The 23,616-nt window shown below is 30.8% G+C and overlaps 1 protein-coding gene across 2 annotated transcripts; it reads left to right on the top strand.

Annotated features, from left to right (window-relative positions):
* The first annotated feature begins 297 nt into the window (after window positions 1-297).
* On the top strand, window positions 298-21,585 carry Nup37 (nuclear pore complex protein Nup37). Of its 2 annotated transcripts, none has more exons than XM_076467672.1 (7): window positions 298-454; window positions 7,960-8,084; window positions 9,037-9,109; window positions 14,775-14,960; window positions 15,541-15,722; window positions 17,342-17,477; window positions 18,438-21,585. In XM_076467672.1, exons 1-7 carry the CDS (start codon window positions 308-310, stop codon window positions 18,552-18,554), a joined length of 966 nt encoding a protein of 321 aa, XP_076323787.1. In that variant the 5' UTR covers window positions 298-307; the 3' UTR covers window positions 18,555-21,585. The 2 variants fall into 2 exon arrangements, with proteins under 2 accessions (XP_076323787.1, XP_076323788.1); XM_076467673.1 differs by having other exon boundaries at window positions 302-427.
* Window positions 21,586-23,616: the final 2,031 nt, after the last annotated feature.

The following is a 23,616-nucleotide window of genomic DNA, read 5'->3' as shown; positions in this document are numbered from 1 at the left end:
TCTTACACTGCTAAATTAGGGACGGCTAGCACAGATAGCCCTCGAGTAGCTTTGCGCGAAATTCCAAACCAAACAAAGCCAAATAATGTGTTTCGAATAAACAAGCCTAGTGTTTGAACTTACTCAGATATAGACTTTACATTTTTTGAAGTGAATAAAAATAAACACCAGCATTTATCGCCATAAATAAAAATCACTTGTTCTTAACAAGCACATTTTCAACTTCCTTTTCTTTGAATGCCTCTTGTCAATAACTAAATATTTATGTTACTAACAGTCTTGTCAATAAGCAGAACGAACTGTAAAAATGGAAGTGTGTAAGAAGGGCGGTAAATTCAGTCTTCCAATGCCAGATGTTGTGTATTCTGTGGCATTTTCGCCTTTTCACTGGGTTGACTCTTTGATGGCAGTTGGTATGCGATGTCGGGTAACAATACTAAGTTGTAAAATTCCGGTAATTATATGCATATATAGTTTTCATAATAAATAGAAATTACCTTAAGCCCTTGTTGAAACTGTGTTTTACTTTGACTGAGTTAAGTTGAACTGAAGTAATTTCCTAAGTATTGAAGTAATACTAATTACTATAGCTCATTAATTGACAGTTTAACTTTAAGTGTATTAAGTTGCAAATAACTCCCCAAAAATAAAATAGATAGAAATGCAGTAAGTAAATTCTGATACATGCATCATCTCTGTTATCAGCTATTTACTGAACAAAGAAAAAGTTGTGAACTGTATGGTAATTAATCAAGCCAAACTAAATATTTTTGTTTGTTTTATTTTTAGTATGCATGCAGAGCAAATACTGAAAGAGAAGTATTATTAAGTATTTTAAGTTATTTATGAGGTATTCATCCAACCTCAGAGGAAAAAATACTCCAGTATATCTATAATAAAGCATATTATTCCACTGACTATGTCAGTAAACGTAATCCTGAATCATTGTTTTTGTCCAAAATGAACAAGTTGAATAAAATTTGAAGGTGTTTAAACCAACATGTTTATTAGACTTGGTGACAGATTTAGTATGTGATGGTTCTTAAATCACAATTGCTTGCAAATTTTTTAATTGTTTCAAAATGTATGGCATCCTCTCATAGCAACAGCAATGAGGTATGCCATTTAACGTGTACAAATAACAACAGATCATTTGATCTTCAAAGCCATTCTTTCATAAACACGCCCTTTAGAATAAAAATCTAAGCCCACCTTCTATTAGCAATAATTACACCTCTAAAACTCTTCTAGGTTGTGAAATAATAGTTTTACAAGTATATTAATTAAGATAACTAAATGGAATGCAGTGTGAACTCAATGCCAAATAAGACCATGCTGTTAGTCCATTGGTGTCGGTCCCTAAGTCGAAAGTTGTTTTTTTTTATCCATCTTAAGTTTAACCCTTCACATCCATCTTCAAATATCTGTTCAAAAATTATGTAAAACATTCAAAATATACAAAAGTAAATCATTCCAAAATTTATAGTTGATCAAAAACAAATGTTAAAAAAGCATGTATGCATTAGCTGTAGCAAAGAAAATAAATCATTTATAGGTAAGTGCAGTATCTCATATTAGTAAGAAGTAAACTAGGTGATTATTAAATAAAAATAATACATACATGAGAATATGTTATTATGCATACAATTTTCAGCGATATAGAATAACATTCATACTTTCTTTCATAAAGTAAGTAAAGTTTGCTAATGGTAAACTTTACTATGAGGTAGGTACACACCCAAACATTAAAGGCAAGGCTTTGCAATTTTGTTGTTAAACTTTTGTTACTGTGTGTTTTTGCCAGTTTGTGTATACAGAAAAGTAAAATCACTTTAAAATGTAAATAACAGTGAAAGATGCCCATAAGTACTTGGGGGAAGGGGAGTTTTAACCTAGTGAAACAATGGAATTTTCACTTGCTACTCTTCTCTTTAAAACAGTGTTTCTTAGCCAAATATGTCAATGACCCCTGGCTTTGATCCAGATTCCTTCCTGCTCCATATTATTTCTATAAGGATGAAAAACATGGCAATTTTTATGTATATTGACTAAGCACAGATAGCTCACAAGTCTAGAGGAGGGTCACAACTCGCCATTTCAGAAACGGATTTAAAATGTGAACGTCTTTGCAACCCCAGAATATCTGACATGATTAAAGTGTGGTGAACTAAAATATCACTGAACAGAGCTGCTTGAATGTTCACTAATAGATTACAAATCAAGTGAATTATAACAACAGAAGAAAATTAAGTAAGATAATAGAAGGCCCAGTGGGATTACTTACAATTCATAAAATTCGTGTAAAAAAAAGTATTGATTCTCTTCACAACTGCTAAACATTAACTGGAACGTATTTAGAGGAATTTCTATAACAAATAATGTGCCCTGCAACATGTTGCAGTTGTTCAGTCATTCTATTAAAAAAAAAAAAAAGAGAGAGAGAGAAGAAAAACTTTTAACATATAAAATTAAATGTAACATTATATCCAATTAATAGTATTGTATTTAGAATAGGTTGAAATCTCTTAATGCCCTTGATGGAGAGGTTTTTAAAACTACTAAAAGCTTGGATTCATAAACCCGGATGATTTAAAGGGGGAAAAAAGGTTAACCTGAAGATGACCTAAGAATGTCAAAATCTTGTTCTGTTCATTATTTTAATTGTTTTAATACCCATACCAATTGTATTTAGAATACATTTTTACTTCAAGTGTTTCTCATCATCATGAATTTCTTTTCTTAGATCATTTCCCAGGTTTTAAGTCAGAATATGACTTACCCTCCCCTCACAAGATTAGCTTTTCCCCTTTACTGCTGCCCCCTATATGCAAACTTTTTATTACACATGCCATAAGTCTTTTGTACTCTCTTATTGGAATCAAATGAGCCCAACATGTCTTTCATGCAAAGCATAATTCATCACTTGTTTACTAACAGGAGCACAGTACATGCAACTCCCTCTATGCACATTTACTAAACAAACACTTTTCATTTGACAGAACTTGCATTCAATATCTTTCTTTTTTCATCTGGATTAACATTTGAGATTGAATTGTTTCTTAAGTTGGTTTAATTTAATATACTTAATGTTTTTGAAATCAGTTTGTTTCGCTTAGCTTTCTTCTCATCACATTCATTATTTATGTTTATGTAAAACACTTTTATTGACTTCCAAAGTTATTGGCACCACTTCAGGTGACTTACATTCGACAGATGCTGTAACACAGGCTTTAGATGAACTAATCTGAGGGAGATTTGTCTGTGTTTATGCATAGGGAGATTGAATGTTCTGTGAGTTAACTTCTATCTCCAAACACTGCCACACTTCCTGTTGAACCTGAGCAAGGCAACAAGGGCTTTCCATCTCATGAATTTGCCATGCCTAGGAATCTTTTTGGACTTTATTTTTCAGATATGTGATATTTTATCCCTTTCTCTCATGTTTTAGTTCCCACATTCTTCCTTACTGCACAAACATCCTTCCCAACCCTAATTGGTTTTCCTCCATCCCTTGAGGTACAGGTTCATTTTGCACAATTTGCCTCTCAGTTAAACAATAGTGTTAGTATGCCTTATTACCAACAGGCTTTAGATCTTTCTGCCTTCACATTTAAAAGGCTGACTGTCCAAATCTTGACCATCAACTGTTGGTATCAATTTTTACCTGTTTAGGGGACAGGCCTCAAATTTTTTATTTGTTTTACCCATGTTTACTTGCCTTCCTCTGTCGTACCTTCATGTATCTTTTGTGGTCCTTTCCTATCTGAGGTTCTTCATGGAAGTTCTGAGGGATTTTCTGGGGATATTGTCTCCCTCCCAACTTTCACATTACATATTATGTTGTCTTCAGCTCTGGCATTACAAACATAATTTATATGTTGTTGGGACCTTAAAGGTTGTGATGTTGTTTTACTTAGAATTTGTTTACCTGCTTCTCATCTCCAAGGTTTGTGTATGGCTATATTTGTAGGACATTTCATATCTGATATGGTCCTAAAGCCCTTAGAGACTGGATGGCATCTGTGGAATGACAGTTTTTCCCTTTCCAATTAGTAGCCCATTTATCTCAGCTGGAGCTAAATGTGGCACCAATTTTGGTTTCCTGTCCTTTCCATTCCTCACCTGTCTCTCCTCCTTGTAGTGCTACAGCTCATCATTTTTCTCAATAACACACATCATGCCACCAACAGCTTTGATTTAACCATCCTGAAGGTTTGGGCTCAGTGAGAGCTCAGCTTGCAGACATCTTCCATCTGTGATGTCTTTCAATCACTATTGTTTAGATTCTTCAGATTTTATCAGACGGATTATAAATTCCTATTTTTGCCCCACCTTCACTGTTCCAGATACCTATTTCTTTTCCTTCTCCTTTGGATCTCATAACTTAATTTTGTGCCCTAACCTATGGGCTAGCTTCTGCTCTTCATCTTCATGCCCTGGAGCTACACTTTCATTTTTACAATGGTGATTGCCTACCTCTGACTCATTTCAAATTGGAGTCAACCAGTAATTTTCATCATCTCCTTGAAGCTGCTCAGCTGGGCTGGTTGATCAAATTGGAGTCCTCCCAAATACCCTATACATTTGGGTGTCTTTATCCTTACTTCAGTCTGGCCCAACTTTCTCCTCTCCAACCCTGTTCTTTGGAATTATCAGTTTGCCACACCCTGTATGTTCTCTCACTTTCTGCATGTATGGTTCTGTCACTTTTGGAGATGTGGTCTTCTATGACATAGCTAATCCCCCTCAGCCATGTACACATGCACTCCCTTCAGTGGACTGTATAATCAATGGAACTTTGTCCAAGATCCCTTGGTTGCTCCCTTCCCACTTCTTTAATTTGTAAATGACCTCTTTTGGTGGCTACATAAGATTTTTGCATCAGTGATTGTCTTGCTTCCTCCCCTTCATCCATACTTACATCTGTTTATGGATGCATCTCTTCAGGGCTGGGTTGGATATGCCAATCACCAGGAGGTTTCAGGTCGTTGGTCTGAAGAGTATTGCTTTATTCCCATTGACAGACATTGTCTAATAATGATCCCTTCTGAGTATTGAATGGTGGTGCCTTATATCAGTCACCCAGATGACATCCAGTTGAAATCCCTCTCTTTTCATATGTTGGATCTTCTGTATTGGGCCCATCAACACGTTTGTTTTATTGCATGTCATGTTCTGAGTGCTTTCAACCTCATGACAAATTATCTTTCTCACTCCAGAAGGATTTACCTAATGGAGTGTTTCCTTCATCCTCTCATTTTCCAGGCTTGGCAGTCTGTGGGATTTTCCTCACATCAATTCATTTGCCACTGCCCTCACTCAACAGCAATATAGGAAACTTTAGGGAAATAAATTTGAAATTAGTCAAAATAATTGGTTTTGTGGATGTGAAATATATATAATATTATCTTTTTTTTGTTAATTTAGACATCTGTGTTTTTGTTTGGTCAAAAGAAGGTTTGTGATAGCTTGATAGATATGGTTTAACCCTTAAACAGCAGGAATGTTGATTATTTGTAAGTTAATTCAAGTTTAATGTGCAGTAGTAAAGTATTGTTCAATTTGTTTTTCAGTTCATACTGTGATTACTGAGTGTGTGCTTCGACAAAGCAAAAGATATGCTATGCATTTTGCAGAGGGAAAGAGTCAGCAAGTGCAATTGTTGTATTGAAATCTAATGAAATTTAGACTTAACCAATAAACTTTAGTTGAGATAAGTTGTGAAACTTGTAGCCTGAAGAATTAAACTTGTTCTCAGTAAGTAAATCAAGTTGTACACTTATTTTTATGAATGATCCAAATGAAATTGTCCAACAATAGCTGTTGCAGTAGTATGTGTAAGATGTACATCCATACAGAGATATAATCTTAAAATAATTAAATTATCGTTGTGTTATACACAAAAGCTATAGGAAACTCAGATGAAATAAATAAATAAAGGTTGGTATAAGGAGGTAACAGGAAGCTAATAACTTTTTGTCACATGTGGATCAATAAATTTTATATTACAGCTGGGAACTTTTTTTAAGAAGCTTGTCCTTTTTGTTATCTAAGTGATATTGTAAACTTTCATCTTACAGCTTACAAACTACATTACTTTTTTCCCACTGATTAGGTCTTAAGAGATAATAGTTGTTTTTCAGGTGTCTTGCATGTAATCATATATGTAATTTCTTTTTAAGGTTTCATTAATGTTTGACTTAAAAGGATTATTTTGCATTGTTAGCTTGATATGTAAATTTAGGATAAATTAAAACCATCAACCATTTCCAGTACTGTACATTCCTACACTAATTCTAGCTATATTTATGCAGAATTGTACATGTGTTCTGTCATTGATAACTTTAGTAAGTGTTTTTTAAACTTGGGTGAAGTCATAAATAAATAAGTACAATTAAAAGCAAAATCTTGTTAAACAAATTTGTATTTGTTTATGAAGTAACTACGTAGTAAAAGACAAAAATGCTTTTAAAGGTGTCAAACATGATAATCAAAACGGGCTGAACTTTGATACAATAACTTGTGTAGTTAACCATCAGTAAAATAAACTGACAGTTGACTTCCATTTAAAGCAGAGTTGTATTTTTACTGATTTGTTTAAATTCAAGGACTATGACTTCAGGGGTGCAGTCTTGGCATAAATGAAGAGAATATAATTCAACCTTATAGCAAGTCTGTAATAATCAAGACATGTTTAGACTGAACTTGTTTTTTCTCATAAGTCCTAGGCTCTTAGTCATACTACAAACTACATTACTTTTTTTCCAACTGATTAGGTCTTAAGAGATAATAGTTGTTATCCTAATTGATTCCTATTCTGAAATAGTCTTTATGTTATGAGAAATAAATTGCATTCTAACAGTCAGAAAGTACAACTTCCAACTGCAGTAATATTAAAGTTTAATATTGAAAAGCATGTACAGATCTATGTTTACCTGTATCATCCATGTATTCTTTTTTGCACTGCCATTCCAACATCATTTTACATTTACAGAATGCTTATTATTTGTTTGTGAGATTTTTTCCCTGAATGAAAATTAATGTATTCTGTGAAGGTAACTAATTAAATTTGGTATTTTGTGTATTGATGTTTTTTCCTCTCCTTTACTTCATACATAATATAGGGATTGGCTATGTAAGAACACCTATTGTATAATATACAAAACCTTGAGGCTTTAACATGTTACAACTATATAATGTTCATCTATTATTAGCTAGTAATTCCTGTTTCACTCTGTACTTATGCTTTTTAAAAGGAACAGCTGAATTCTGTAGGAAAGCTAACTTCAAGAGGTAATGATACTAAAGAATTATGAATTTTTTAAAATTACTACCAGTCATTACAACTAAGCAATACATTGTGCACTGTACTGAAACTCATGGAATGGATTTAGGTTAAAACTGACATTAGTGATAAAGTAGTTTTAAAGTTATTTTGATTGAAACAACAAGAAGAAAGATGAACAATTTTGAAGGTTGGTTACTCTGATTTCATACCTTGTTTTTGGGCTTGTTGGGTAAAGAAACAAATGAAATGAATGTCTATCATCTTTTAAATGAAAACTGTATCATTGTTGATGTTTTAGTATGTATATTTGTATTGTACCTATAGAGTACCTTAGCCATCCCTACATATAGTCTACTGACTTTATTATAATGGAGGTTTATTTCATTCAGTATTTATAATAAATTGTGTATGGGTAAGTAGTAATTTACATAAAATATGGCCTATTTGTAACAAAAATGGAATAGAGAAAAACATTAATTGACTACTAGTGACCATAAAAAGTCTTAAATCCATTAACAGACACAGAAGAGGCTTAACTGTAGTGAAACTATATGGATTTCTTGATATAATTTACCTAATTTACTAATGTTCATGAAGAACAGTATAATTTTGCAGCAATATGTGTGAATACTGTGTATGTATTGATAGATATTTTCACTGTATTAATCTAGGATGATAATTCTGGAGAAGAAAATGTAAATTTTGATGTTTTACGAGACTTTAATCATGGATGTCGTGTCCAGGCAATAGCATGGAGTCCTCAAACAACACTGACACTCATTCCAAAAAATATAAAGTAAGACATTGTAATGTGTATTTTATTTTGGTGTTTAATTTTCCTTAACCATGCATAATGTAACATAGAGTTTTTTTTGAGAAAAAAAACAACTTTATTATATATTTCTTTATATTGTCTCACTAACATCTATAATATATTAAACATTTACAGAATGTGTTTTAATATAGTGCTTATAGTATATAATTTAAATTTGCTACTATCTGTTGAAACCTAATTTTGTGACACAGCTTAAATAAGGTAATTGTAAGACAGATCACAGAAGCATTGTTCTAATATCCAGTTTCAACATTCCCTCTTTTAAGTTTTGTTGTAGCTACAGGTGAGATATTGTTGTGAGTGTATAAACTGAAAGTACATATTTAAATTTTATCCTTACACAACAGATTATTAAACAAAATGAACTCTTAAGTTCATCAGTTTTTCTTGTACTTACATTATGCATGACTTCTTCATGATTTGATAAAATTTTAAGAGTAAGACCAGTCATTCTAACAGAGCTTCCAAATTATATATGAACATATTTTACAACAGTTGTCAAATTTAAATGTATGTTTTTTTATCCTGTTCTGTTTGAAATAATGTTCATATTCACTCTTTCAAGAGTTTTCTCTGATCTAAATAGTTATAGCCAGAAATTATAGTTGTATGAGATTTTATAAAAGTTTCGGTGAAATTGCAAAATTTCATCTTTGTGAGTGACTTATAATACTACTATCATAGTCTAGATGTGCTCATGAAAATGAAAATATCATTAAAACTGTGGTATGTAACTGTCCATGAATGTATCTTAAAATAATGGTACATTGCTGGTCAAAAACATAACTTAAAACTGTGGTATTCAGTTGACCACTGCAAATTTTTGTTTCTTCCCAACATATTTGTTATTTTTGTTACAATATATTGAATTTTTAACTCCCTTTTCAATACTTTGTATGTTCTCTGTTTATAGGTTTGCTACAGCAGGTGGAGACAGAAAGATCAGAGTTTTCTCTTCAGATTTAAAGAATGATGACACTGTGCAGGTACAACTAAGCATCAGGATTTTAAACAAACAGTATTGAGCTGTAACTTATTTTTAACTAGTTTGCACTATTAAATTATGATATTTTAAAACAAAGCTCTTAAACTTAAGTAATTATTGCTTACCATTTTACCAACAGAAAAAAGTCAAACATTGTGAGCTAAATCTACTCTACCTAAAAAACCTCATTATGAAAACCCGTTCAATGCGTTTTTGTTACAGCCTAGTGCTTGATTTTGTCAGTAAATATTGGTAAAGATTTGTATATTTCAAGATTCAAGAAATGAGACAAGTGACAGTAAAGATGTCAGTAGATTAAATCAACTGTGAACCCTGGTTTTATATACTTTCAGATTACTTTTTCATTAAATGACACATATTTATCATTTATTTCTTCTTTAACACACACACAAATAATACATAGGATACATATTTGCTTTTTAGAGATTTATAAACAAAGTATTAAAGGATTTTATATTACTTGGACCATTGTATGAGAAGCTAAGCATTTACACTGTAGTAATTTTTTTAGAGTTAGTGACTTTATTTTGTGTTTGTTGTAAATATCAGATCATCATGTAAGTTTTTTTTTATTCAGAGAGCAGTTTATATGAATAACTGTTTATGTAAGTCACTGTATAAATTGTCTCATTTACAACCATCTATGAAAATCATAGTTTACAGGTTTGTCTGAATGGAACACTTTACACTGAAATGAATGGGAACTAGGATATCTAAATGTTTTTGTATCTAGGTTTTGTGAAAGTGGGTAAGAAATATGTCTATTATTTAAAGAAATTATGAAGCTTAATAATAAAGTTGTATTATCATAAATAATGGATGGTTTTGTATCCAATCTTATGCTTTTGACTTGATAGAATAACCTAAGAGCAAAGTGTTTTTGTCATTAACACCAGTTAAATAAAACTGGATCAGTGTAGAAATCAGAATTAAAGAACTCATAACTCAGTTAATCTTGAATGATCCAAATGATCTCAGAGTTTGGTTTTCAGTTGTGGCTTGAATATAAATTTCTTTTCTGTCAGTATTTTAAAGAGAATTTAACAAGTGTTTCTAATTGCAGAATAAAAACTGAGTCTTAAACCTTTCAAGTCCCTTCTCATCTTAAAACTGTTACTCATTTCCTTGATTGTCACGTGCCCATTGTTATTACTTACAGTTACATCTTTTAAATTTTCATAAAGATTGAAAACTTAGAAAAAACACAAAGAAAATTACACTTCTAAGATTTAGTGTAAAATCTCTTTTCTTTTTTTTATAAAATCATTTTGAATTAGTGTTTATTATTTTTTGTTTTGTTGGGGTATCAACAAATCTGTAGTTCTTTTATTTTTAATAATTCTGCACATAATTTACAGTTGCTGTAGTTCCTAGAAATACTGTATGTATTCCAAATACCAGTAATCAGTAATTAATTAATTTTATTGACAAATGTTTCTTTTTGTGATAAACGTATCTCAAAAAATTCCAATTTAATAAGAAAAACTGATAAAAAATTTAATAGCACCAAATATGACTTGTAATTATTAGGTTTTAATCTGGAACATTTACTTTCCTTCATTGCTGCCAAATTTAATATCTAACCTAATGGTGGAGTTATTTTAACAGACAAAAACTTATCACGTGTGCTGTTTTAAAATTTGGTTTCATAAGGTGGCGTACTCAATAAAAAGGTTGAAAAACTATTTTTGTTATATGTTACCCATGGAAGAAAGAGAAATAATATACTAAATATGCCTAAACTAGTGGTTTAATCTGGTACTGAAATTTGATTCATGTGAAAAGTGACATGAATTATATTTATGGACATACAATGCTAGAAACTAAGTTTCAATACCTGTGGTGAACAAGGCACAGATAGCTCATTGTGTAGTTTTGTGCTTAACTTCAAACAAACAAATCTGATATCATAAATCTCTGTTCCTAAGTTTTGTGGGTAAAACATTATTTAATTATAAGCAATTTGATTCTGTTTGAAAAATTAAAAAGGTTAATGTGATTAATCAGTTTACTTTTGTCAATGAAGCTGGTTCCATAAAATGAAGTAATCGATAAAAAGGTGTAAGAACAAGTTCTGTGTTGATGAATTAAATGCTTACAAGTAGTAAAAAAAATAGGTGTGTGTGTGTGTGTATAAATTCCAGTTGAGCTTGGCCTGGTCATTAGCATGATAATATATACACAAGTGTGTGTTATCAGAGTGACAGTTAAACTGTAGTACTTGATTATAGTAAATAGCCCCTGTGTAGCTTCAAGTCTAACATGGAATGTATTTTATATTTTTTATATTATATTTGTAAAGCTTTAGTATTAATTCATTTTTACTCAATATTTGCTAGATATACTCCTATATCTAAATAAAATAAACTGTGGAAAGTAAAATGTTTTATTTTAATTTTGACTGTGTATTGTCTCTCATGTTACATCCATTGAAAGTGACTGCACATTAAATCCATGAATCTCTGTTTTTATTGGAATCATTTAGGCATGTGCAGGAATAACCTTGTATTATCTTATATTACCAAGTAACTTTTGCTTGCTGATCTCAATTTGTTATTGTGATTGATAAAATGGAAATAGTATGCTTACAAAACAGTCTTTTGCAATAATTGTTAAATAAAGAATAAAAGTAGGGATATATGTAGTGTAAGTGATAACAGTATGTATCAAGTCCTTATTTTCTGCCTATTTGAGTGTTTTTATAGTTTTATTAGGCTATTAATTTCAAGTAGTATGCTTTTCCACTTAATTTTTTTCATGTTTATATTACTGTCTAGGATATATATATATTGCTTCGTACTGTGGAATGTAGATATTTCTTTTGTTTGTTTGTTTGTTTATGTGATTTAATTACTTGCTCTTGTTTATTCCATTCAAATTACTACTTTCCTCTGGATTCATTTATTTTTTCACTTGCATTGTAGAAAGCTATATATGACAAGTGTGAAAATGTTTCTGTTTAAGAAAAAAGAAGCTTTTAATCCTTATATATTGACAGTTTCTGTAAAATGTCAGTCCAGTACCAACAGTGTGTGATTTAAATAGAAGTAATGAAATGTAGAGCAACATAAAATTTAGATGGAACAGTTATTCATGTTAGATTATCTAAACTTCCACTGAATATTAATCACTAAGTTGGAAAATATTTTTTAAAGTGTGGCATAGCCATGAGTTTTATTATTTAGTACAGTATTTAATATTTAATCTGTAGGAAATTTCTCATAAACACACAATATTAGTTTTCTAAATTATATTTAATGAAATGTTCATAAATTGAAACTCAAATTGGTTTCATAATATTATTTTAGAACTTTACAAAAGTTTATTCAAAACATTTGTGTTGTGTTGAGAAAGAAATAATCAGTTTTCTTTCCTACAACAAAAAATTGCAAACTTCCATTAATTTCTATTGTCATGTTTAAACATTCATCATCTGTTCTACTTAATATAAATTGGTTTGAATCTCAGAAACAGAGCAGTGGTGTTTTTTCCATTAATAAACTTCATTGCTGTATAAACTTTTATTTCAGATCATCAAATATGGTATCTTAAATATTGTCTGTAAAACACTACAGAACAAGAATTATTTATATTAACACAAAAAAAAAAAATGAGAGAAAATCATGTTACACTTTAATCTACCACTGATTCACCCACTAAAACTAATTTGAAATTTCAAAATGAAAATAAAAGCTTAAGGCAAGCTTTCCTACAAGTTCATATCTAATAGGCACAAGGTATCCATATGTTATTGAATGACTTTATAAATTTAATTGGATAAGACGTACATAAAATAAACAGTTGCAACCTAATGGAGAGCACCAGTCATGACTCAAAAGATGTGCAGGTGATAACTGGTTTCTACCAATCTTTGAGCACCATCTCTAGAGTAATTGTCTTAATTGTATTGGTTGTATCTAATATCTTCATTTTACAGACAACTTCCTTTGCATGTGTCCATCTAAATAAACAGGGAAAACTGTTTTTCTAGTATGGTTCTTTTTCTATTCCCTTCAAAAGTGGTTCAGTAATGTATGGACACCCTTATATCTTTGCAAAGGGATAGCCTTACAAAATGTAAACTAATATTACAGTTTGTGTTTCCAACCTTTTCATTTTTCAACTGTTCATGTTTAAGAAATCTTAACCTGCACTCTAAATCCTTAACTTGCAAATCAACTTACCTTATTTTTAACTTTTACTCTTCTTACATTTTAGTTTTTTTTATATGTCAATTTTTAAGCACATACAGTGCTATTAGCTTGTTTCTATACTTTTTTTTTAATTATGCTAATATATTTTCAAAGTGAATGTAGCAAAAATACTGCATTCTATTTTAAAAATTCTTTATCTTTTTGACAATACTAGTAATAAAATTATCTTTCTTCATTTTCCCTCCTCTACTTTTATTACTATCCAAATTGTTAAGATAAATAATAAACAGTATGTTTCACCAAACTGCAATTTCCTTCTGAACATTAGAAGTTTTATTTCTTTTTATTGGCTTCTGACTGTATTTCAATACTTATTTGAAGTTAATGAACTTGTTAGTAGATTAAATATGTTACATATGTTGTGAACGTAGAGCTTGAATATAACAAAAGTGGTATAAAATGAATAATGTTAAAGATTCTTCCATCTTAAGATATGACACTAACTAATGTTGTCTATTTTTTCAAATTTTTTTCTAGAATTACCATTGAGGGTTCACATGGACTTTTCAGTTTTCTAAACATTCTTATAAACCATTTATGTACTAAATTGCTTGTTGATTTATCAGTTTGTTGATTTACAAAGTTTAATACTGTACGAGTCACTTACGCCAAATTCAAGTAATAGTACTCTTGATGTTGCACTTAATTTGACTAACTTTTGCTCCATTCTTCTGTACATTTTACAGAAAAAAGCCATTAATTCACTTGTTTGATAAATTGAATTTTGTAGCAGGCAAAAAAAATTACTCTATGTGGATTCCATATATCATGAACAGTATAAAAAATATGTCAATAATAATACCCAAAGATAAAATTTTGAAGGTTTATCATATCCAAAGCTTAAAAATCTTGCATTTTACTGAAAACAATTAAGAACAATATAACAACTGTATATTTTATAATCAGCCCCTCAAAAGAAAAATGTTTATCAGTGTATTTTGTACTCTCATAAAGAAAAAGAATGCATTTATTTATGCAACTATATTCAGATTATTGCTAATGTGGGAATACAAAATACAAAAGGTTTTACATTTTATCCCATTAAAAATTTTACATATTGGTAGTGTTACTGAAAACCATGTGATTTCTGTTTAAGCCTTGACTTAGTGGAGCACATAGTATAAAAACACAGTGTATATGCTATTCAACTGTATGTGAGGAATGGTCAATGTTTTAGTTTTAACTTCTTGAGGTTATTTACTAAGTTTGACTAAATATTCAAGAATGTTATTTTTACTGTATAACATAAAAATATAAAAGCTCATTTTTTTGTAACCAAAGCTGAGTTTGAATTGCAAATAATATTAAATTTGGTCACATTACAAAATAGTGATTCTTGTGAAATTAAACATTTTATACTTGCATATATTAGAAATATATATGGAAAAATATTGATGTATGCAAAGAGTTTTAAACTTTTGTCACCTATAGCATGTGGAAGGACACAGCGACTACATCAATGACCTAGCATTTGATCCTCAGACTGGTGAGCAGCTTGCTAGTGTCAGTGATGACCACACATGCTGTGTTTGGTCACCAGAAGGGAATCTAGTAGCCCGTCTGTTCTTAACTTCACCTGGCATGAGTGTACGGTGGCACACAGAAGAGGTTTACAAGGTGTAGTAGTATTCTTAGACATATATTTAATGTGGTGAAACAAAGAACTTCAATTTAATTTTATGACTTTTAGTTTAAAAACCAACCAGTCACTTGACTCATAATCTGAGGGTAGCAAATTCAAAACCTTGTCACACCAAACATACTCACCCTTTCAGTCATGGAGACATTATAATGTGATGGTTAGTCCCACTATTTGTTGGTAAAAGAGTAGTCCAAGAGTTGGCAGTGGGTGATGATGACTAGCTGCCTTCCCTCTGGTCTTACACTGCTAAATTAGGAACAGCTAGAGCAGATAGCCCTCATGTAGCTCTTTGTGAAATTCAAAACAAACAAACACTTTAAAAAAGAAAAGTTTACTTGCATGCCAAATATATTTTCCTGACAAATGAATGTGATATCATTATTTATGAAAGTTGGATTTAAAACACAGTTTTAAAACAAAGCTGTTTTTGTAATTTAAGTTTGTAGGTACAGTATCCTAAAATGTAGAAATGTAGTAAAAATTCTTTTAAATAGAAAGTTTTATCTTCTCAGGATATTATTATTTATGTGTTACTCAAATGGCTATATTGTTTAGTTGCTGGTAGCAGAGAAGAAAGGAGTCATTAGATTCTATAACATTGGAACCCAGCAACCTGTCATGTCTTTGGAATGCACAAATAGACCTTTGCTGTCAGCTGATTGGAGTCCTGCTAACAGTTTGAGGGTAGGATGTGTGGCAGGTTCAGACTGGTTCCTCTGGGACACCTCCATATCAAGGTAAGCATTCCTATTTGAATATGATTTATGACTTTATTTTCTAAATGCTTCTAAAGTTCTTTGAATGTAAAAATACTTGGCTGTTATTACTGAAGCAGATGAATTAATTCAGAATTGTATACTGGTAAGATAGTGTTAACCATGAGTTAAAAAAAAAACTTGAATAATAGATAATCTCAACTCGTTAATCTGAAACTGTTTGGCTTAACTTTGTGCTAAATATTATATCTTTGTCTTTGTAAAGTGAATAAACCTATACATTCCACTGTTTATCTTGTGTTCTTGTTTTCAGGAAAAAGAAACTTGTAAAAAAAAAGTAATTAATTTTGTAAATAGAATATATTTTAATGAGTGTTTGCTTTGCATTACTAAAATAGCTAGTATTATCTTTACAATTCTGGTTCTTGAATGCATGTATGTGTGTACGTGTATGTGTGCACTTATACATACGATATTTTATAATTTTCTTTTAAATTGATGTTTTTTTATCTGTCAAATTAAAGAAATAAACTTGTCACATTATACTAAATGTGTGTGTGTGTTTGTATGTTTTCTTTCATTTTGAACTACATCAAACCACCAGTATTATCACCTTCATTAATAATCTGTTTTTCTTTTCTACTTTTTATTTACTGATTGATTTAAAATGCAGAATTAATTCTATAAAACCTTGGGGAAAGCATTTGTATTTGAAAGATCTCAAGTTAAAACTTAAATATTTTTCTTCCAAAATTTTAAAGATTGGAAAGATGTGTTAAGAAACTTTGTTTGTAGTTTATAACATTTTCAAAATAAAAGGTAGAGGTCTCTTAGAAAAACAGGAATTATTTATTAATGGAAATTAATTTAACTTTTAGAGAACAAAATATATAATTATATTATCATAAAATCTAATTATCAGTAAATGTCAGAAGATTAAGAGTTGTGGAAATCTGTAAGTTTGAACTTGTGCTTTAAGAAATTGTTTCTGTTGTAAAGCTTATGCTGTAGACATTAGTGATTCAGAAAGTTTATTTGCATTTATGTAGTTTTCCATAACCCTTTATTATTATTAACCTTTAGTTTACCAAGGGGATGTACTGGTCATACCTGCTATTTTATTCCCAAAGACAATATGGCTGTACTTTGTTTGATGAGCATTTTTCACTTTGAATCTAATTTTGTTTGGTTTTAAGGGCTTTTTTGTCAATAAAATGTATAAAAAAAACTCAATCAAATGAAAATGTCAGACATTTTATGAAATTTCTCAATTTTTCCTGGCTCCTGGAAATACAAAATGTGGTTGTAAAAGGATTAATGAATGTCAACTGTTATATGTTGTAAACTCTAGACTAAGACTAATTATGTTTAGAATACATTTCAAAGCAATGAAAGTAAGTTTTACATTCTTATAATCTACAGGCATACAAACAGAAAACAAGTATAACATTTATCTAACACGTAATGTTATACATTTGGAAATAGATTTCATAAAAAGTGGTATTTTTCTTATAAAATGATAATGCAGTTAAGTTCACTTGTTTTCATATTGTTCTATTTCATATTATTTTTCAAGGTTTTGTGAGAAGCTAGAAGCTTCTATCTTATGATGTCTTAATATATTTATGTGGTTCTTTCAGTCAACCACTTGAACAACAAACAGCTCACATCGAAAGAGGAGTTACATTTACTTTTGCCCATTCTCATCGTGAACTATTTGCAACAAGAGGCTTACCAGAAAATCAAATTAAAGTTAACAACCGAAACCTTTCACAAGTAGGCCTGTTAATTATTCTTCATTTAAAAAAGTAACATTAAAGGAAGCCATATAATATATATGAAAGCCAACAAAAAAGTAGTTGAAAGACAAATTATAAGATGGGAAATAATCAATGTTTATATCTAATTTAATTATAAAAATATTCAAGAAGTTGTACCTCATATTTATTTGTTATGAAATATACAGGGCTCAACATGTTTATCCATGAGCTACAAAATGTTGTACTTTTGAGTATCCTGTAAAAATGTGTGTGCAGTTCCATTTCTTATAAATATCAAAAAGTAAAGTATAGATGTCTAAAACACTTACTAAACAGAGAATGCAAGAATAATTGTATAATATTACTTTTGAGCAAAAGAAAGTGTAGAAATACATTTATTTCACAATACTGCCAAATGTATTTTCTGATATATAAGATACTAAATGTTACATCAGCAGCAGCTAGTGATGGATGAGGAACACTTTATACATGATTACATTTTCAAGCAACTGAAACCAATGTACATTATGTTTCACAACTTCTTGTCTCTGAAGAACCAATACCTCACATTCTTAAAAAACAGTTTATAGACTGCCTAACCAAGCATTCCTGTTGGCTTAACAATAGACAGTTGTAGTGTCCTCACTGTTATTTGTTTATTTTTGTTACATTTTCTTATTGAAGTTTTTTTAAGGCATAACTGAAGCTTTGAAAACAATTAATGTTTTATTACAGCTAAACTCTAGTTAATGATAAAATGCAAAAAAAGGTATTGGGCCTAAATGTTTAGATTAATAAGAACATAGAAGTTCTATGTAAGACCATGCCTTACCTGACTAGCCACCATTGTCATTGATAATTTTAACATTTAAAAATAGTTATATTTTGTTCCAGATATTCTTTGTTTAGAATAATAAAAGTAACTTGTAAATATACTTTGTTTCTGTTTAATATTTTTAATACATTTCTTTTTCAGGCAATCTTATCTGCTACACTAAATGAAGGATCTGGTTTATCATGGCATTGTCGTTTGCCCCTACTAGCAGCAGGAGGAGATCGAGAAGTAGTACTTTGGAAAATTGAATCCACTTAATATATGATGCTATGACACTTTCAGAATAGTTTTTATAATGATGATATTAAACTTTCCCAAAACTACCAAAATGTTCTGAATTATAGTGAAGGGTCAAACCTTTAAACAGTGCCAAAACATGTCATAATGACATTTAGAGGCAAGAAGGTTTTACACCTAACATTTTGAATAAAATGTACTTTTCTTTCCTGAAACAAAATTACAGTTATTTTTAAATATAAAGTTAACAGGTATTGTTTAATTGTACTTTGTATGTATTTCATTTGTACTAATGAAATTCCAAGGTTTGTTTGAATCATAAGTGGCTAAGTTTTGGTTTATATTCTTATTTCTTAATGTTAATTATTGAAAAATTGAAGCTGTCATTTTGAATGAAAGAGGTCAGAAACTACACATTATTATGACATGTTTTGGTGCCATTTTTAAATTTGACCTTTTTTTCTTATATAATAAAATATCTGTATCCAGATTTGCCTATTAGAAGACTAATTCACTCCAAAATACATAAAACATTTAAATGTAAATTAAATTTGAAAACGTTTAGATTAAGACTGGTTGAAAGACAGTACTAATAAGCAATCTAATAAATAGAAAATAGTTTATAAAATGATTTATATTATCCAACATTTATTTATGAAGTGTTTTTGAAGAAAAAAAAATCCAAAGCTTTTATTCTACATGTTTGATCAACTTTGCTTCATCCACATACGGTTTATTGCTTTAAAGATACTGTATATTAAATAGTTATCCCTTCATGAATATTTTTCAGAATGTTACTTGAATGTGTAAATAATGAAATTGAACTTCTTTCCTTATGAAAATCTTTTCAATGTGTGAGGATTACTAAGTTTCATGTATTTCATGCTGTGTTTTAAGATTGCAAAACTTAGTATATTATATCAATTTGAAGTTGAGTTTATTTTTGTTTAAAAGCTTACCTAAATATAAAAGATATTTGTTTAAATATACCTTTCTCCTGTATCATTAGTGGTGATCAGAAGTATTCAGTGACAAATGAAAAGCTTTTACTATTTTTGATGTGACATTAATTAATTTAACAACATGCTTCATTCATTTAGTAAATATTGAAAACCTAAAAATAGTAATGAACCTGTTATCATGTTGTAAATAAACTTCACTTTCAGTTATATATATATCATCTTAAGTTTATATTTAACTCCATCAATGTTGCTTTATTCAGTCCAGAAAAAGGACCAGGCATTGCCAGGTGGTTGAGGCGCTTAACTCATAATCTGAGGGTCACAAGTTTGAATCCCCATAGCACCAAACATGCTCACCCTTTCAGCCATGGGGGCATTATAAGGTAATGGTCAATACCACTATTTGTTGGTAAAAGAGTTGGCAGTTGGTGGTGATGACTAGCTGCCTTCCCTCTAGTCTTACACTGCTAAATTAGGGATGGCTGGCACAGATAGCCCTCATGTAGCTTTGCGTGAAATTCAAAAACAAACAAACAGTCCAGAAAAAAATAGAAATGTATCAAGTGTAGAAAACTTTGAGGATCTGAATTAATTAAACATATTGTGTGGTAAGAAACTAGTCTATTTTGACTTCCAGGTATTTTAAAGATTTTCTGCTTAAACAGTCACAATTTAAAAGTTACCATGTACAAATAAAAGTATGTATGTACTACTGGTTGGATAGGAAGCATCATTTAGTAGTCAGCAAAGTTTAATTTGGTGGTCATAACTTTATTGTGGTGCTAATAAAACTTTGGTAACATGCTTTAAACCAACAAGATAAACAAATCCTCACAAACATATATTGTTACATAAAGTAAACTTGACTTCTAAAAGAAGAGTACAACCCTTTGAAACTAGTTTTAATTCTTCAACTGAAGTTGACATTGTGGGATGACAGCATAGGTTAGTTTCGTTTACATCATACGATGCAAGAAATTTTCACTCAAAATTTGGGATGATCTGCTGCTAAACATTAACGAATCTTTGTGTGCAGGTGGAAAGCAGATTTACACAAGCTACAAACAAAGAATTAAAAGTTGTGAATCTAGGCCCAGTCTTTTCACTATTAGCATAGCAGTATCTTATAAAATATAAAACAGTTATGTGTAAACATAGTGAGAAATGACAAAGATATTTTGTTTCTTGAACAATGCATGAAATACATTTTAGTACAGATATGTTTTCTATCTCTTTAGTCAAAAGGTAAAGTTTCAAAATCATGTTTTCAGAGTGTCTCAATTGAATACAAAATAATTAAAATAAGTAACTAACTGTAATTTCCTTTATGTGGTCAACAGAAGCCTAGGTGAGAATATAGCCAAATTATTTTTGACAACAAATTGGATAACAGTTGCTAATAGACTCATTCTTCATCTCTACTTCCTGTTAACCAGCTGATCTAACAAAAACTGATTACATTTTTCTTGTTCAAGGAACTGTTATTGACATATATGTACAAGACGGTGTTAAGAGAGCAGGTCGTCATAGATTTTACATGGTTTCTACTCTTGCAGAATTTAATAAAATATGTAGTTTTCAGTTTGCACAAGTTTTTATTATTTGTACAGATGTGTTTCACTATATACCCGGCCATACTTTTACTTTCGTTGTTACATTACGTTACGAATGAGCACACCTCTAGTTTAAAGTGTTGTTGCATTTTTCCCATTAGTGTTTTTAGTAGAATTGAACAAACTGAATGGAGCATTAGCTCCAAGATTTAAGGTTTAAAGTGAAAGCCAAGTAATGTCTTGGATTTAGCCTAAAATCTAAGAGTATTTATGTAAATTAAATATGGATTAAACATAAAATTTGTTACTTTTCAATTAGTAAATTTTTAAACTTTATTTCTACTTGGTTTAACTCAAAAGGGAGGACTTGTATGCACTAACAAAACCTATTTTCTTTTATTAAAATCTTTGGGCCTTGTCACTCTAACACCAACAAGCACGTGATCACTGCCCTTATGGTTGATTGTACTAATAGCGTATTGTTTATTTGTATTATTGATTGTATAAGTGATAGTAAATATTTGTACTTTCTGTAAATGTGTATCTACTCTCCTTGTATTTTAATTGTCACAAATATTTGGAAAATCTACACCTAAACCTGAGACCTGAAAACTTCCAATTATTAGTGGAACTATGAGCAGAACATAGACAGCCCTTTGTGCATAACAAACAGATATATTAGCGGAACAAACTCACTTCCTTGCTAGTTATCCACGAGATACCATAAATACTTAAAATTAATTAAACTGTGAGGTAGACAACGTAAGATTACTTATTACTGTTATATTATTAGATGAAGAGTACTTCAGGCTAGGTGGTTAAGGCGTTTGACTCGAAATTTGAGGGTTGCGGGTTCGAATCCCTGTCACACCAAACATGCTCACCCTTCCAGCCGTGGGGTATTATAATGTGATGGTCAATCCCACTATTCGTTGGTAAAAGAGTAGCCCATGAGTTGGCGGTAAGTGGTGATGACTAGCTGCCTTCCCTCTCGTCTTACACTGTTAATTAGGGACGGGTAGCGCATATAGTCCTCATGTAGCTTTGCTCTAATTCAAAACAAACCAATAGTACTTCGACGTCAGTTGTAATTATATATTAAGCTGTTAAATTAACCATTCTTAAACGCTATCATTTTAGCAGTGTGAAATACAAAAAATAAGTGTGAAAATAAAGTTATGAAATTTAGCAAAGTAAATGTTTCTGCACCATGTTAACAATAACAAAATACAAAACCGTGTACATTAAAATGTAACGACGAAAAGCTATAAAGCAGAAATTGTAAAACATAAATGAATGCCATCTGATTGTGTAAAAATTGTTTGTGTGTGTGTGTGTAAGGCTTGATTTGCATAAAATCTTTGTTGTGATGAATTATTGTTTTTCGTGATACAAACCCTAAAATAGAGAAAGCTTCTCATGCAAAAACACTATGCATTGAAATACTTGTTATTCATATACTGAATAAGCTGGATTATTTATGTTTAGCTTACACTTTTATGTGCAAATTATAACTTTTCTTATATATTTTTAACTTTTTTGCGAAAGAATTTAAGTGAATGTGAAATATGCAAATAAACCATGTTAACCATTTATTTTCGGAAATTCACATAAAGCTGCGTTAGAGATATCTAATCCGTGTTAACATTCTCTAATTTTGAGTTGGTTAACAGCACACCCGCCCCAAAGTGTAGAATATGAACCCTAGAATTTACAGTATGGCACAATAACTCTTGGCCTAACTATTTTTCTAAATAATTAAACACAATTGTCAACAATACCAAAATATGTGTGGTTTGTTTTGAATTTCGTGCAAAGCTACTCGAGGGCTATCTGTGCTAGCCGTCTCTAATTTAGCAGTGTAAGACTAAAGGGAAGGCAGCTAGTCATCACCACCCACTGAGGACTCTTGGACTACTCATTTATCAACGAATAGTGAGATTGACCGTTAAATTTTAACGCCCCCACGGCAGAAAGGGCGAGCATGTTTGGTGCAACTGGAATTCGAACCCACAACCCTCGGATTACGACTCAAACGTCTTAACCCACCTGGCCATGACGGGCCACTAAAATATGTCAGTTTAAATTACTATTTAAAACGTTAAAACTTAACACATTCGAAGGTGTTGGGGAGGAAAGGCGTATCGTTGGAACATTGGGGCTTTTATTCCAGTGAAGCTCTAATTTTAAGTTTTTAACTAGTTTAACAATATCAGCAAATTAAGTTTTAAAAATATGTTTAGGCTTAATACAGTCGTATCTCTTTTTCATAAAAGTAAATAACAAGAAATCAGCATTTTGAAATATCAGAAGGAATGATGCTGCCTATATGTTAGTGTGCCTAAACTATGGATTTAAGGCTCTCAGTTCTCTATCCGCTGCTACAAAAATATGCTTCGTACTTTTAGCGATGGTTGCGATACCAAAATATGAGTTAACTCTCTATTCGATGAAACGAGAGTTGACTGTAGGTGTTGTTCCCCATTTGCCCTCTTTCAAGTCTGTCAGTACAAAAGTAGGACCGGCTATGTGCAGTCAGTCCACATGCAACATCGCGCGAGAGTCCCA

This window comes from Tachypleus tridentatus, chromosome 11, assembly GCF_004210375.1.
Source record: "Tachypleus tridentatus isolate NWPU-2018 chromosome 11, ASM421037v1, whole genome shotgun sequence".
In the NCBI taxonomy this organism is placed as follows: Eukaryota; Metazoa; Arthropoda; class Merostomata; order Xiphosura; family Limulidae; genus Tachypleus; species Tachypleus tridentatus.
This window is presented reverse-complemented; position numbering and strand designations above follow the sequence as displayed.